At 37.7% G+C, this 15,803-nt stretch overlaps 1 protein-coding gene across 1 annotated transcript in view; it reads right to left on the bottom strand.

Moving 5' to 3' along the window:
- Nucleotides 1-15,803, bottom strand: part of RYR2 (ryanodine receptor 2) — an 805,653-nt gene that overhangs the window by 116,904 nt on the left and 672,946 nt on the right. The window contains exon 76 of the mRNA XM_045294222.1: nucleotides 5,167-5,301. Coding sequence (XP_045150157.1) covers nucleotides 5,167-5,301 — 135 coding nt within the window. The remainder of the gene's footprint in view (nucleotides 1-5,166; nucleotides 5,302-15,803) is intronic.

Below are 15,803 nucleotides of genomic sequence, written 5' to 3'. Positions count from 1 at the left end.
ATATGGTTTTAATTAAAAGGACAGTTCTAATTTCTAAGTTTTTCACTACTATTTGGCAAACAAGATTACAAACATTCCTACATGTTACCTAAATAAAAACACCACTACTCTTTATATTATGTATGCATCCATTGTAACTAATTTATCTTTGAAGCTACAGTAATTAATGTGAGTTGAAGTGATTAAGAGTGGGTAAAATTATTTACGTTTACAGGTATGTTAAAATATTCATACAATTTTGTTAGGTACAAATGAGACTTAAAAATGTGCAAGGAATAATGCAAGCAAGCTCTACTTATTGGCTAATGGTGCTTAAAAGTGGAATATGATTAATTACAAGTATTAGAGAGGAAATTCCCAACAGGATGCTAAAATTAATTAGTATTTTCTAGGCAATTAAACACTATACTTCCCAGACTGTAATATCTCAGGCTCATATATGTAGATTTCTGGAAGAAAGAAAAATGGTTGTTAATGAAAAATTAAAATCATTATCCCTTGTGGTGTCAAAAGGGCCAAAAATTAATGTAATATTGCCTGAAGAAACATAAAGAATGTTTGAATTACAGATATTAAAGAGCTAACTTTTAATTTTACTTCTATTTTGACATTCAAGACTGTAAAGATAGTAGGTTTTCTTTTTTGAGGATAAGGCATTAAGATCAACATGGATGATCATCATGATACATAGACACACCTTTTGCAAAGTCACTGGACATATGATAGTGAGTAGGTTAGAAAAGGCCCTGGCCATCCTGAAGTTTAACATTGGCACAGAATTTTAGTGGATAATAAAGAAACTTACATAGTGAGTTTTTCTGTAAATCAAGTAAACAGATATTTGCCATATCAGTTTCATAGGTTAAAACCAAAATGTATCTTGAAATTGTTTGAATGCTTCCATTTGTGATTGTGCTAGTTTGACTATAATTTTAAGAACTCCTAATGAGACAACCCATGCTCTTGAGATAAATTTGCATATATATAATGTAAAATATACATCCTTAAAAGCTGTTTATATTTGATATACATTAAATCAACAAGGATTTTTATGTTCCTACTACTTTTTTATGTTTCTTTTTTATCATTTTATTAGGGGCTCATACAATTCTTTTTTTTTCTTTTCTTTTTTTTAAGATCATTTTATTGGAGGCTCTTACAACTTTTGCTACAACCCATACATCAATTGTATTAGACATATTTGCACAAATATTGCCATCATTCTTTTCTAGACATTTAGTTTCTATTGAACTCTTGGGATCAGCTCCTCTTTTCTTCCCTCCCGGCCCACCTTTGTGGCCCCTTGATAGATTATAAATTGTTATTATTTTCATATCTCATATCGACTGCTGAATCCCTTTTCCTCTTGTTTCTGTTGTTCTTCCCCCTGGAGGGGTGTGTGGTTATGTGCCATTCATTGCGATCGGTTCCCCCTTCCCTGTACCCTTCTCCCTACCTGTCTTGTATCACTATTCCCATTCCTGTTCCTGGGTTCCATATGTCCTCTAGTCTATACCTATGTACATGTTCCCGTCCAGTCCAGAGTGGGTAGCAGCACTGGGGTCATGATAGTAGGGGGCGAGGAAGGCTCAAGGAACCAGAAGTATATTGCATGGTCCATCAGTGCTCTACTGCACCGATTGACTTACTCCTTCCATACAATCCCTCTGTGGGGAGATGTTCCATTGTATACAGATGGGCTTTGGGTCTCTGCTCTGACCCCCCTTGTTCTCAACAATGTGCTTTTATTTGTTTTTTTCTTATCACAATCCATACATACATCAATTGTGTAAAGCACATTTGTACATTCATTGCCCTCAACATTCTCAAAACATTTACTGTCCACTTAAGCTCCTGGCATCAGGTCCTCATTTTTTCTCCTCCCTCCCCGCTCCCCCTTCCAACATGAACCCTTGACAATTTATAAATTATTATTTTGTCATATCTTGCCCTGTCCGACGTCTCCCTTCACCCACTTTTCTGTTCCTACTATTTTTATATGACTTTTTGGTTAGCAACCCTATGCGTAACCCACTAAGTCCCTAGCCCTGACAGCATAGTGGGGTACACATTGGGCTGCTAACCCCAAGGTCAGTATTTTGAAACCATCAGCCTCTCACAGGAGAAAAATTAGGCTTTCGACTCCAGGAAGGATTTATAGTCTCAGAAACTCCCAAGGGCAGTTGTTTTCTGCCCAATGTGATCACTGGGAGTTGGAGCTGACTTGATGGCAGTGAATTTGATGAGAGAGAGACAAAAGAACTCTCTATCCACTGCGTTTCTTTTAAGATTTACCCAAGTGTTATCTACGTTACATTTAAGTTAGGCTCCTGGCATAACCCCTTTCAGATACTTTAGAATCCAAGCACATCTCTACCATGACATGTCTATCTCTGTATGTGGCCAAACCCTTTCTTAGAGTCTCACCAAGATAGCATTCAACCACCAGGACCAGCTGAGCATAAAGTTGGTATGTGGCAAGGCACCCAATTAAAAAAAAAATAAGTGCATGCTTATTACAGTAGCTCTTGATTTTATGCAAATGAAATCATTCAGTATGATTACATATGTTTGAGGAATATAAAAATGTAATGAGATTTCAATAAATTTTGTTTAGCATCCACTGGTCTAAAATCTATTTACCTAACCCTATAAATATGTAATAAAATCAGAAAGAATTAGAGACTTTACATAGAGTAATGGATGCCAGAATTGGCACATCAATAGCTGCTTTATTATAATTGAATAATATTCTTGAATATGCATATATTCTATAAACATGATTCTGTCATTTTATATAAATAACTTAAATGTTATCAATTCAAGTCATCTGATCTGCTGACAATACTTATTTGGCATTTCATGAAAGCATTAGAGAGCTTTTAAAGAAAAAATATTAAGTGTGAAGGTATTATACAAATGTGTGCTGATGTCCAGATGGTCTATTAGTTTCTTAATTAGTTTAATCTCATCCTATGTCTCTATAAAATAGATGGCATTGGAGGCCTTTCTAGCATTTGGGGAATCTGAATAAGGAAGAAGAAAATGGAAAAGCTATCACTGTTGAGGATAACAGCAGGAGAGCTGGCAGCAAGTCACCTCGGACAGATGGAGAACCCAGGTGTGTCAGAGAATGAATGGGCATGAGGGTTTCCTGAGCCTAACCTTTCTGAAACACTTTCCATGCCTTTCTGCTGAGTCACCTCTGGGGGGATTTCAACTGGTAGCATTCTAGTGAGTAGTTTCATTTGCACTACTCTAGGGCTCCCTTTTATGTGATAGCTTTATGTTATTTAACTGACCAGGTACTGCAAAACAGGACTCAAAACAAAATGTTTATTATTGATTTCCTATAGTTGGTATTGACTTGATAACAGTAAGTTTGGTATTTTTAAAAATTACCATTAAATATGATTAAGAGAGACACATTTTTCCAAATATTCTTCAAACCTTTTAAGTGACAGAGCTCCTGAAATGACATAACTCACTGCCCTTAAGTCTATTCCAACTCATAGCAACCCTATGTAGGGTTCCTGGCACTAAATCTTAAGAGAGCAGACAGCCTTATCTTTCATCTGTGGGACAGCTGGTGGGTTTGAACAGCCAACCTTGAGGTTAGCAGATCAATGTCTAGCCCACAGTGGCATTAGGGCTCCTTGGAGTGATATAGGGCATTTAATTATTTTTTGTTCAGTATAAAATAACTATTCGGTCATGTCTGGCAGGTACTGTCATAAAGCCTAAGGACATATCACTCTATTTGTTGATAGTTTCCTAAGCGCAGTGTTACTTTGCTGAATGGAGTTCATTAGAAATTGAAAACACAACTCTATACATAGTTTACCTTAGCTAGAGAATTCTCTTATACCAAAATATAATCCACTGATTATAATGTTTAAAATATTATTGCTTTAGGAATTTTGAAGAAAAGATAATGAATAAGAAAATCAAACACAGATTGAACATTGTTATATGAAATAGATTACAGTTGGAAAATACTATAAAAGTACCTATTTCATATGATTTTAATATCAATGTGTTACTGCATTTGAATTATCTTAGATAATACTAGCTACAAAAACATGTTAATAAAAAGGAAGACTAAGCAAGCAAAAAATATTACTCTGCATATTAAACCAATAAAGATAATATATCAAACATGTAGTTAAGAGCAGTAATGATCCAATAGTGAGACTAGCCATATCAGGAGGGTAAGGGGAAGGTGGGGGGACAAAAGGGGAACCAAACACAATGAGGTATCTATAACCCCCTTCCAGGGAGATGGACAGCAGACAAAGGGATGGGGGGAGACAACGGACAGTGCAAGACATGAAAAATTAATAATCTGTAAATTATCAAGGGTTCATGAGGAAGGGAGTGAGGGGGAGGAGGGGAAAAAATGAGCTGAAAACAAGGCCTCAAGTAGAAAGAAAATGCTTTGAAAACGATGATGGCAACATATGTACAAATGTACTTGAGACAATGAATGTATGTATGGGCCATAATAAGAGTTGTATGAGCACCCAATAAAATGATAAAAAGAGAACTGTAATGAAATATGATAGAAACATTAAAAAAATCTACATGACGCCAAAATAACAACAATAACTTTAAAGGAAAGGGAGAAGGAGGCAGGGAAACTACAGTACTGGAAACTTGCACCACCAGAGAACAATTTTAAAAAGCACTGACACTTTGAAATATGTAACTAATGCCACTGAACAGTTTGTGTACAAAATGTCAAATGGAACCCTAATTAGCTGTCAATTTTCACCAAAAATACAACAAAATATTACTTAAAATTATATATGCATTAAATATGTTAAATCAGGTATAACTCTGCTTTTGGAATAGTAACTAAGAATTAATGCATAACTCTAATTATCTACCTAACTTTTATTTTGAAAAGCATAGTAAGACAAAGGTTAAATCTCAAAAATATCTTATCTGTATAGCCCTGTAAGAATTACATGCTTAAAAAAAAAAAAAAGAATTACATGCTTAAAACTTGTGTTTACTAGATACAAAACTCCCTTAATTTGCATGGTAAAAGAATTGAACACACTTAGCATGTGCTTTTTGAACCATAATTAAATTAACATATATGTGTTTTTAAATATTTTATGGGTGTGATACAAATGTTATTAAATAAACACAGAATCTAACCTGTTCAAGATGAAAAAGGACATTTGCTATATCCAATACTCTTTCTACAGTCTTCTCTGGATCAGCTGTATTCTCAGTCCTGTTAGGTAAGTCTTTGTACAGAGCCATTTGCCATCGAATAGCAGGATCCTCCAACTGCAGAAGAAGAAGAAAAACGTTGATATAATTTTAGGCTACAATCTACAGTGGAGAAAACTACTTCTAAAGAATCAGGCTTCAAACACCAAAGGCGGGGAGAAAAGTCATATCCTTGTCAATGAGGGTGGTGCGTGATGGAGACCCAATGCCCATCTCTAGACAACTGGACATACTTTGCAGAGGGGTAGTGGGGAGATGAGTCACATAGGGTTCAGTATAACAATAATGAAACCCACAACATTCCTCTAGTTCTTAAACGCTTCCTCCCCCCAACTACCAGGACCCCAATTCTGCCTTGCAGATCTGGCTAGACCAGATGATGCACAGCAGTACAGATGGGAATTGGAAACGCAGGGAATCTAGGATAGATGAACCACTCAGGACCAGGGGTGACAGCGGCGATACCAGGAGGGAAGGGGGTGTAGAAAGGGGGAATTGATCACAGAGAGCTACATATAACCTCCTCTCTGGGGGATGGGCAACAGAGGGATAGGTGAAGGGAGATGCCGGGCAGTGTAATATAAGATATAATAATAATTTATAAATTATCAAGGGTGCATGGGGGAGGGGCACAGAAAAGAGGGGGGGGGGGAGGAAAATGAGCTGATTCCGGGAACCCAAGAGGCAAGCGAATTTTGGGAATGATGAGGGCAACAAATGTATAGATGTGCTCTACACAATTGATCTATGTATTGTGATGAATTTTATGAGCCCCAATAGATCGATTTAAAAAAAAAAGAATCAATGAAAAATCATACTGAGAATAGACTGGCTTCAAAAATGTGCAAGAATTAGAAAAGACCGAATCCTTAGACTGATGAACTTTATAACCTTGTAGGGAAGATGGACATGACAACATACATGGTGCCAGGTGGGATGAGAGCTCTAATAAGAATCAGAAGATATAAGAGTCTTCACCTAATCTGTAGGTGGTTGGGAAGATTTCCCTACACAATTCAATTTTAACTATCACTTAAAAATGAGTTTGTCATAAAAGGGGGTAGGCAAAGTAACTTTTTTCATATTATCTTTTAATTTCACTAAAAAGGTAAAAATAATTATTATAAACATTGAATATATTTATGGTATGCTAGGTGTGTGTCTATATATTTTCATAACCAATTTGCCCAGAGTCCAAAGGATAATACCCTGTGGTTCTGGGATTTAAGCTGAGGCTTCAAGGGGCATTCCAATTCCGGAGAGCTCGTCTTGGAAAGCCACTGCGCCGGATGTGGCAGTGAGTTTGGTTTGCAGAGTCCACACCGATAGCCGCTGGGATGTAACGCCCTTTTAGAGACTCACGAGCGTACTTTATCTTCCAGGATGGTTCAATTCCTTAGACTATGTGAGCAAACACATACAAATTCATCTTATATCCCTTGCTTCCCCCAACCCCCTTTTTCCTTTTTTGTATCTCTCAAGGTGTATCAGTATGTGTGTCTCTGTTTTTTATTACTTATCTATTTACTGTTGCCTCTCCTTCCCTGAAGGAGTGATTATTTGCTGGGCTGTGATCCTCAAGGTCATTGCTCCAAAACTACCAGGCAGTTCACTGCAGAAAGATGAGGCTTTGTCCTCCCACAAGCAGATACTGGGGTAGTTCTGCCCTGTCCCTTAGGGTCGCTCTGAGATGGCATCAACTCCACGGGGATGAGTTTCAGTGAGATCGCCCTCCCTTTGCCCTTTCTAGCTCCCCTTCCGCCTGGTATCTTTCAAAGTCTGCCCTTTTGGTGTCAAAACCATTTTTCTTGCTTTTTTATTTCTAACAGTGGTCTCAAACAGTATTGGCCTTTATGAAATGGCTTAACTTTGCTGAACATAATGTCTTCCAAATTGTCCATGTCTGGGGTTCTTGTCAGGGTCATCATAGTTTTTTTAGGGATGCAACATATTCCATTGTATGTATGTATCAGAGTTTTGTTTTCTTTTCATGCATTCCTCCACAGACAGGCATTTTGGTCATTTCCCTCTGTTTCCTATTTTGAATAACACTGAAATAAATACGGTATTTTTTATTTCTTTGGGGTATATACAAAGGAGAGAGATTTCTGGGTCACATGATATTTCTATTTCTGCTTGTTTATGGTAGTGCCTTACAATTATCCACAGTGGCTGTACAATTCTGCAATCCACCAAGTGTGTATGATGGGTCCAAGCGCTCTACAGCCTTTCCAGCATGTTTGTTTAATTGTGTTGTAAGTGCTGCCATTTTAATTTGCATTTCTTTTTTAAAAATCGTTTTATTGGGGGCTCATACAATCACAATCAATACATGCATCCCTTGTATGTCAAGTACATTTGTACATTTGTTGCCCTCATCATTCTCAAAACATTTGCTTTCTACTTGAGCCCTTGGTATAAACTCCTGATTTCCCCCCCCCCTTCCCCACTACCTCCTCCCTCATGAACTCTTGATAATTTATAAATTATTATTATTTTGTCATGTCTTACACTGTCCGATGTCTCCCTTCACCCACTTCCCTGTTGTCCATCTCCCAGGGAGGAAGTTATATGTAGATACTTATAATCGGTTCCCCCTTTCTATCCCACCTTCCCTCCACTCTCTGGTATCACCACTCTCACCACTGGTCCTGAAGGGAGCATCTGTCCTGGATTCTCTGTGTTTAGGTTCCTATCTGTACCAGTGTACATGCTCTGGTTCAGCTGGATTTGTAAGGTAGAATTGGGATCATGATAGTGTGTGAAGGGAGGGGGCTGGGGGGGGGGAGAGGAAGCATTTAGGAACTAGAGGAAAGTTGTATGTTTCATCGTTGCTACACTGCACCCTGACTGGCTTGTCTTCTCCCTGTGACCCTTCTGTAAGGGGATGTCCAGTTGCCTACAGATGGGCCTCGGTTCTCCACTCCACACTCCACCTCATTAACAATGATAAGATTTTTTGTTCTTTGATGCCTGGTACCTGATTCCTTCGACACCTTGTGGTCACACAGGCTGGTGTGCTTCTTCCATGTGGGCTTTGTTGCTTCTCAGCTAGATGGCTCCTTTTTTACCTTCAAGCCTTTAAGACCTCAGCCACTATGTCTTTTGATAGCCGGGCACCATCAACTTTCTTAACCACATTTGCTTATGTACCTGCTTTGTCTTCAGCGATCGTGTTGGGATGGTGTGCATCATGGAATGCCAACTTAATAGAACAAAGTGTTCTTGCATTGAGGAAGTACTTGAATGGAGAACCAATGTCCATCTGCCGCCTTAATACTAAACCTATAAATATATGCACATAGATCTATTTCCCCATCATGATATATAATTATATTTATATATGTACATGCCTGTCTTTAGACCTCTCTAAATGCCCTTTGCCTCCTAGTTCTTTCCTCTATTTCGTTTTACTTTCCTCTTGTCCCACTATCATGCTCAGCCTTCATTTGGGTTTCCGTAATTCCTCTCGGTTCCATTGCCCTTGATCAATTCCTACCAGGCCTCTCACACCCTCCTTGCCACTGATTGTGGATCACTTGTTGTTCACTTGTCCCTGGGTTGGTCAAGACCACCTCCTTTCCCCCACCTCCCCCTCTCTTTTATACATAGGGATTCTGAGCATTTCCTTCATATGGTTGTTCACTGTCTGGCTGTCATCTTTGGTTAATTGTCTATTTTGTCTTTTGTCCATTTTATTGCGCTAGTCAGGTTTTCCCTATTCAATTATTGCATTTTTCTATAGATCTTTGTGATTAGTCCGTAACTTGATATTATTGAAAAATATTTCCAAATCTGTGAATTCTCTTTCTGTTCTTTTGAAGAAGTTTTTTGAAGTACATATATGTTGTATTTTAGGAGTTCCCAGTCTTCTATGTGGTCTTCTGTACTGTGGATGTTTTTAAATATGTTTTTTAGTATGTTTAATGCCTTGTATAAAGGCTTGTAAATTTGCACCTGTTTTTCATGGATGATTTTATAGACCTATAGATTATAGTTGTGTCATTAATCCTTCTTAAATTAATATTTTTGTATATTGTGTGAGGATAGGGATCCCATTTTTCCATCAATATTTGCTGACAAGAACTGATTCTTATTTAATGAAGACGATCTGTTTCCCATTAAATGGGTTTGTTTGCTGTTATGTGCCATTGAATCAGATTTGGCACATGTATACAACAGAACAAAACACTGCCCAATCCTGCACCTGCCTCACAACAATGCTGAAACATTCCTGTGCTTGAGCCCACTTTGCAGCTACTCGGTCACTCTTGAGGGCCTTCTGCTTTTCAATATTCGTTTCCAGCAGCACACTCAAATACCTTGTTCTTCTCTGGTCTGATTTATTCAATGTCCAAATTTCACATGCATATGAGCAATTGAAAATACTATGGCTTGAGTCAGGTGCACCTTACTCCTCAACGTAACATGGCTGCTTTTCAACACTCTTAAGAGGTTTTGTGCCACAAACTTCCATAAAACTTTTGATCTCTTGACTAGTGCTTTCATCAGCATTGATTGTGGAGCCACGCATGACAAAAATCCTTCATGATTTCAACTTTTCTCCATTTATCATGATGTGACCTCCTGAGTCAGTTGTAAGGATTTTGGTTTTATTTACATTGAATTGTAATCCATAGGGATGGCTGTAATCCCTGATCTTCATCAGCAAGTTCTTTAGTTTCCCTAGCTTTCAGCAAGCACAGTTGTGCTATCAGGTTGTTAAAAAGTCTCCCTTCAATCTTAATGCCCAATTCTTCTTCATATAATCCAGCTTCTCTGAGGATTTTCTCAGCACACAGACTGAATAATGGTAAGAGGATACAATCCTGATGCATTTTTCCTGATTTTAAATCATGCAGTATTCCCTTGTTCTGGTCATACATTTCCTCTTGATCCATATATAAGTGCTGCATGAGAACAATGAAGTGTTCGGCAAGTCCCTTTCTTCTCAAGGCTATCCCAACTTTATTATGATCCACATAGTCCAATATCTTGGCATAATCAATAAAACATGAGCCAACATATTTCTGGTATCCTCTGCTTTCAGACAATAACCATCTGAAGTGAGCAATGACATACCCTGTTCTGTGCCCTCTTCTGAATCTGGCCTGAACTTCCGGCAGATCTTTGTCAATGTACTGCTGTAACCATTGTTGGATTATATTCATCAAAATTTGACTTGCATGTGATATCAATGGTATTATTCTATAATTTGAGCATTCTGTTTGCTCACCTTTATTTGCAACTCATGAAAATATGAATTGGTTCCAGTCAGTTGGCCAATTAGCTGTCTTCTAAATTTCCTGGCATAGACAAATAAGTGCTTCGAGTACTTCAGCAGCCTGTTGAAACATTTCAAATGATGTTTCATCAATTTCTGGAGCCTTGTTTTTGGCTAATACTTTCAGTGAAGCCTGAATGTCTTCCTGCAGCACCATTGGTTCCTGATCAAAGGCAACTTGCTGAAACGGTTGAATGTCAACCAGTTCGTTTTGGTAAAATGACTGTGTATTCTATCCATCTTCGTTTGATGCTTCTTGCATCATTCAACATTTTTTCCCTAAGGAACTTTCAATTTTGCAATTCTAAGCTTGAATTTTTTCTTGAGTTCCTGTAGTTGAAGATAAGTTAAGCATGTTCTTCCCTTTTGGTTTTCTAACTCAAGGTCTTTGCATTTTCCATTATACTACTGGACTTTGTCTTCTCAAGCTGCCCCTGGAAATTTTCTATTTAGCTAGTTGACTTGTGTGTATTTATGGAGAGATAGAGATACAAAAATGATTTAATGTGTTCCTAGTGCCTTTTGGGAGAGTAAAACTGGAGGGGGTAGAGAGAAAATGAAGATTTTACTTATTTTGTCAAATATAAGAAAGAATGCATAATAACCAAAATTTTATCCTCAGGTGAAAAATTACTTGAAGAAAAGACTTTGTTTTATTAAAGTATAAATGGCTTTTATTATGTCATTAAATGTATAAAGCTCTTTTGTTTTCTCCTCTAGAAAACATTATTTCCTAAATCACAATCTATGTTACCTCTGGCTTGTAACAATTAAGTTATTGCAGTTCATTTACATTTGCTCTCAAACACTTGATCTCTTGTTTTTAATAAATGTTTTAAAGTAGTAAAATATAAGGATTTGCTTTTTCTAGTTGACAATGGCGATGTATATGCCAGGAGAGAATTATCAAAATATTACTTGGAACTCATGGGTGATAGGCAGTAGATCTCTTTACCATAATTAGGAGAAAATCTTCATGAAAACACCTTGAAAGGTTGAGGCCTGGTAGGATGTGATCAAGGGTAATGTAACCGAGAGGAATTACTATAACCGAAATAAAGGCTGAGCATGATCGTGGGACAAGAGGAAAGTAAAAGGAAATAGGGAGGAAAGAACTAGGAGGCAAAGGGCATTTATAGAGGTCTAAATTCAGGAATGTACCTATGTAAATATATTTATATATGAGGATGGGTAAATAGGTCTATGTGTACATATTTATAGATTTAGTATTAAGGTAACAGATAGACATTGGGCCGCCACTCAAGTACTCCCTCAATGCAAGAACACTTTTTTTCTAAAACTGGCATTTCATGATGCTCACCTTCCCAACACGATCAGTGAAGACAAAGTGGGTGCATAAGCAGAAGTGGTGAAGAAAGCTGATGGAGGCCGGCTATCAAAATATAGAGTGTCTAGGGTCTTTAAGACTTGAAGGTAAACAGCGGCGATCTAGCTCAGAAGTAACAAAGCCCACATGGAAGAAGCCCACGAGCTTGTGTGATCACGAGGTATCGAAGGGATGAGTTATCAGACATCAAAGAACAAAAAGTCATATCATTGTGTGCTCACCTTTCCGATATGAATGCTGAAGACAAATGGGTGCATAAGCAAATGTGGTGAAGAAAGCTGATGGTGCCCGGCTACCAAAATATATAGCATCTAGGATCTTAATGCCTTGAAGGTAAGCAAGCAGCCATCTAGCTCGGAAGCAACAAAGCCCACATGGAAGACACACACCACCCTGTGTGATCTCACCACAAGGTGTTGAAGGATCAGGCATTAAAAGAACAAAAAACCTTATCATTGTGAATGAGGGGGAGTGCATATTGGGGACCCAAAGCCCATCTGTAGGCAACTGGACATGCCCTTAAGGATGGGTCGTGGGGAGAAGACGAGCCAGTCAGGGTGCAGTGTAGCAAGGATGAAACATACAACTTTCCTCTACTTCCTAAATGCTTCCTCTCCACCCACTATCATGATCCCAATTCTACCTTATAAATCTGGCTAAACCAGAGGGTGTACACTGGTACAGATAGGAACTGGAAACAGGGAATCCAGGACAGATGATCCTCCCTCCCTCCAAGGATCAGTGGTGAGAGTAGCGATACCGGAAGGGTGGTGGAAGGGTGGGGTAGAGAGGGAGAACCAATTACAGGGATCTACATATAACCTCCTCCCTGGGGGATGGACAACAGAAAAGTGGGTGAAGGGAGACATCAGACAGTGTACAATACGACAAAATAATAATTTTTAAACCATCAAGGGTTCATGAGGGAGTGGGTAGTGGGAAGGGAGGGAGAAAAATGAGGAACTGATGCCAGGGGCTTACGTGGAGAGCAAATGTTTTGAGAATGATGAGTGTAATGAATGTACAAATGCGCTTTATACAATTGATGTGTGTATGGATTGTGATAACAGTTGTATGAGCCCCCAATAAAATGATTAAAAAGAAAAAGAAAACAGCTTAAAAGGCAAGTTAATTGAAACCTCCATGTCCCAGAGATTGTGTGATTAAGGAGAGAAAGGGGGGAAAGGGAAACTTGCAAGGCACTCAATATTCACTGTTCTACTTCCCCAGCTGCCTGTAGCTCACTCTATGCCACTGACCACAGCCAGCCCCATTCCTAGCCATAGCTAAGGCCCATGTAATTCAGCACCAAGCAAGACCTGGGGAACCCTGCAGCCTAGCAAGACCCAGCAACCCAAAAGAGACCTACAGAAATGGAACAATATTCCATGTTTATGACAAGAATTATGAATAGTGAAAATGTCAATACTACCAAAAGCAATCCACAAATACAACACACTATCAATCCAGATCCCAACTTCATTCTTTATAGAAATGGAAACACTAATGACTAATTTTATATTGAAAAGGATGAGACCTAAGATAAGCAAAGAACTCCTTAAGAAGAAACGTGATGGAAGTAGAGAAGATGGAAAGAAAAACAAAATGAGAGGAAAGAGTCAAATACATGAGAGGTTTACTGGGATACTGTCACTGTTTTGTGTAATGATGGTGTGAAGGTCTGTTAACCTAGGCATAATATGTTTTCCTTTTATGTGCTATATTCCACAAATAAATAAAAATAATTATACAAAGAGAAAGGCTACAGCCTTGAGAACAATCCATTTTGCATACCCATCAGTTCAAAACCCTGATCTGAGTAGATACAAAAGGAGGAAAAATATAAATAAATAGATAAATAAATAAACTGACACTAATAATTTTGTGGCCCATGCATTAGTTTCAAACATTCTTTAAAAAGATCAACGAGTGAGAGACATCTTACTTCCTGGCCTCTAAAACCTAGTACACAGCCACAGCAGTTAAAACATCCTGGTACTAATAAAATAATAGCGATACAGACCAACAGAACAGAATAGAAACCCAGAAATAAATTCCGACATCTACAGTCAACTGGTTTTGGACAAAGGGCCAAATAACATTAAATGGGATAGTCATAGTTTCTTCAACAAATGCTGCTGACAAAATTGGATTTCCATCTGTAGAAAGATCTGTACATATCACCTTATGTACAAAAGAATATCAAGTTGGAACAGAGTCTAGAAATATGCAAATCCTAGCACTCTAAAGATAATCAATGAGAAAGTCTGAACTAACTTAGAGGCCCCATTGCAGAGCATAGACACATGATCAAAGGAAACATACATAGTAGATGACAAAATACATGAGCTACTTAAGGGCATAGAAAGACTTCATTAAAAGAGTGAAAAGAGAATACCTAGCATGGGGGTAAATTCTATGACAATAACACAATGGACAAAGGCCTAGAATCTACAGAAAATTGTAACACCTCAATAAGAAAAAGATAAATAACCCAATTAAAAAGTGGGGAAAGGACACAAAGAGACAGTTAATCAAAGACATTCAGTGCCCAACAAACTTATTAAGAAATGTTTGCCATCCCCATCTGGGAAACAGAAAGAAAATGAGATACTACCTTATATCAACAATGATAGTGAAGTAAAAATAAATAAATAAACGAGGAAAGGCGGCAGAGAAATTAGAAGCTCATACACTGCTGGTGAAGCTGTAAATATGTACAACCACTGTGGAAAACAATATGGTGCTACCTCAAACAATATGGAATAGAAATTCCATACCATTAAGAAAATCCTCTGGGTATATCTATCTCCTAAGGAAGTAAGAGCCATAACCAGAACACACACACACACACACACAAACACACACACACACACTCATTTTGTCGCAGCATGGTTCATAACACGAAGATGGACACAATCGAGGTGGCACTAGTAAGAGATGTATGCGTCAATACAAACAATGATGAAACTAGGAGACAACTCATGGTATGGATGGACCTGGAGAGTATTTTGCTGAGTGACCTTCGCCAATTACAGAAGACAAAGATCATATGAGACCAGAGGTATAAGGGGGAAAACAAAACAAAGTAAAGCTTTTAAAAGGAATGCACAGACTTTGGAATTTGCTAGAGCATGGACGGCAAGGAAGGAAAGATAAAAGCAATAAACCAGACAGTTGACAGGTGTTAACTGGTGAAGTAAAAAGACAGTAATCTACAAAATGGAGCAGATAAATCAAGGGGTGGGGGTAAAGGTCAACTATTGGAAAGGTTGGTTGATAGTTTAAAACTTTTGAATACAAATCGATCTCAAATGTAAAGCCCCACATAATTTACAATAAAATTATTAAAACTGAAAAGAAATAATAAAATTTTTATCTCTTAAAAAGAAAGAAGTTCTATTTTCCCTATCAAAATGTATTTTCTTATTCTTCAATTGTAGCACGGACTGTCCTAAAATTTTTAGCTGAGAAACTAATATCCATCCTACATCTCTGATCTTACCTCTTCAGATTTATTTTGGTTCCTCAAATTCAAAGAATTCAAAATAAATGCAATTTAAGTTCCTAGACAATGCTCAAACTGCCATTTTGATGTAGTGTAAATGAAAGAATGCAGAATTTGGGGTGGGGGGGGAAGGGTGGGGAGACAGAAGCTCCATCTTCAGAAGTATATTGACCTACATGGAGGATGTGTCCAAAAACATTTGCTTAAAATTTTTATATATTTATTAAATAAAAGCTTCTACGGCTTTGTGACTTCTAATATTTCTTGACTTTATGAAGGTGGTTCTAAAAGTTTGTGGGAAATGGTTATAAAATAACTGAATTTTTTTTTTCCTTTTTGTATTTTTATTTATTTATTTATTTTTAACATTTTATTAGGGGCTCATACAACTGTTATCCCAATCCATACACACATCAATT

The sequence above is a fragment of the Echinops telfairi genome, unplaced genomic scaffold (assembly GCF_000313985.2).
Source record: "Echinops telfairi isolate 266 unplaced genomic scaffold, ASM31398v2 ScPeMD7_3509;HRSCAF=4178, whole genome shotgun sequence".
Classification (NCBI taxonomy): Eukaryota; Metazoa; Chordata; class Mammalia; order Afrosoricida; family Tenrecidae; genus Echinops; species Echinops telfairi.
The sequence above is the reverse complement of the archived record's forward strand: the minus strand, read 5'-3'. Positions and strand labels throughout refer to the sequence as shown.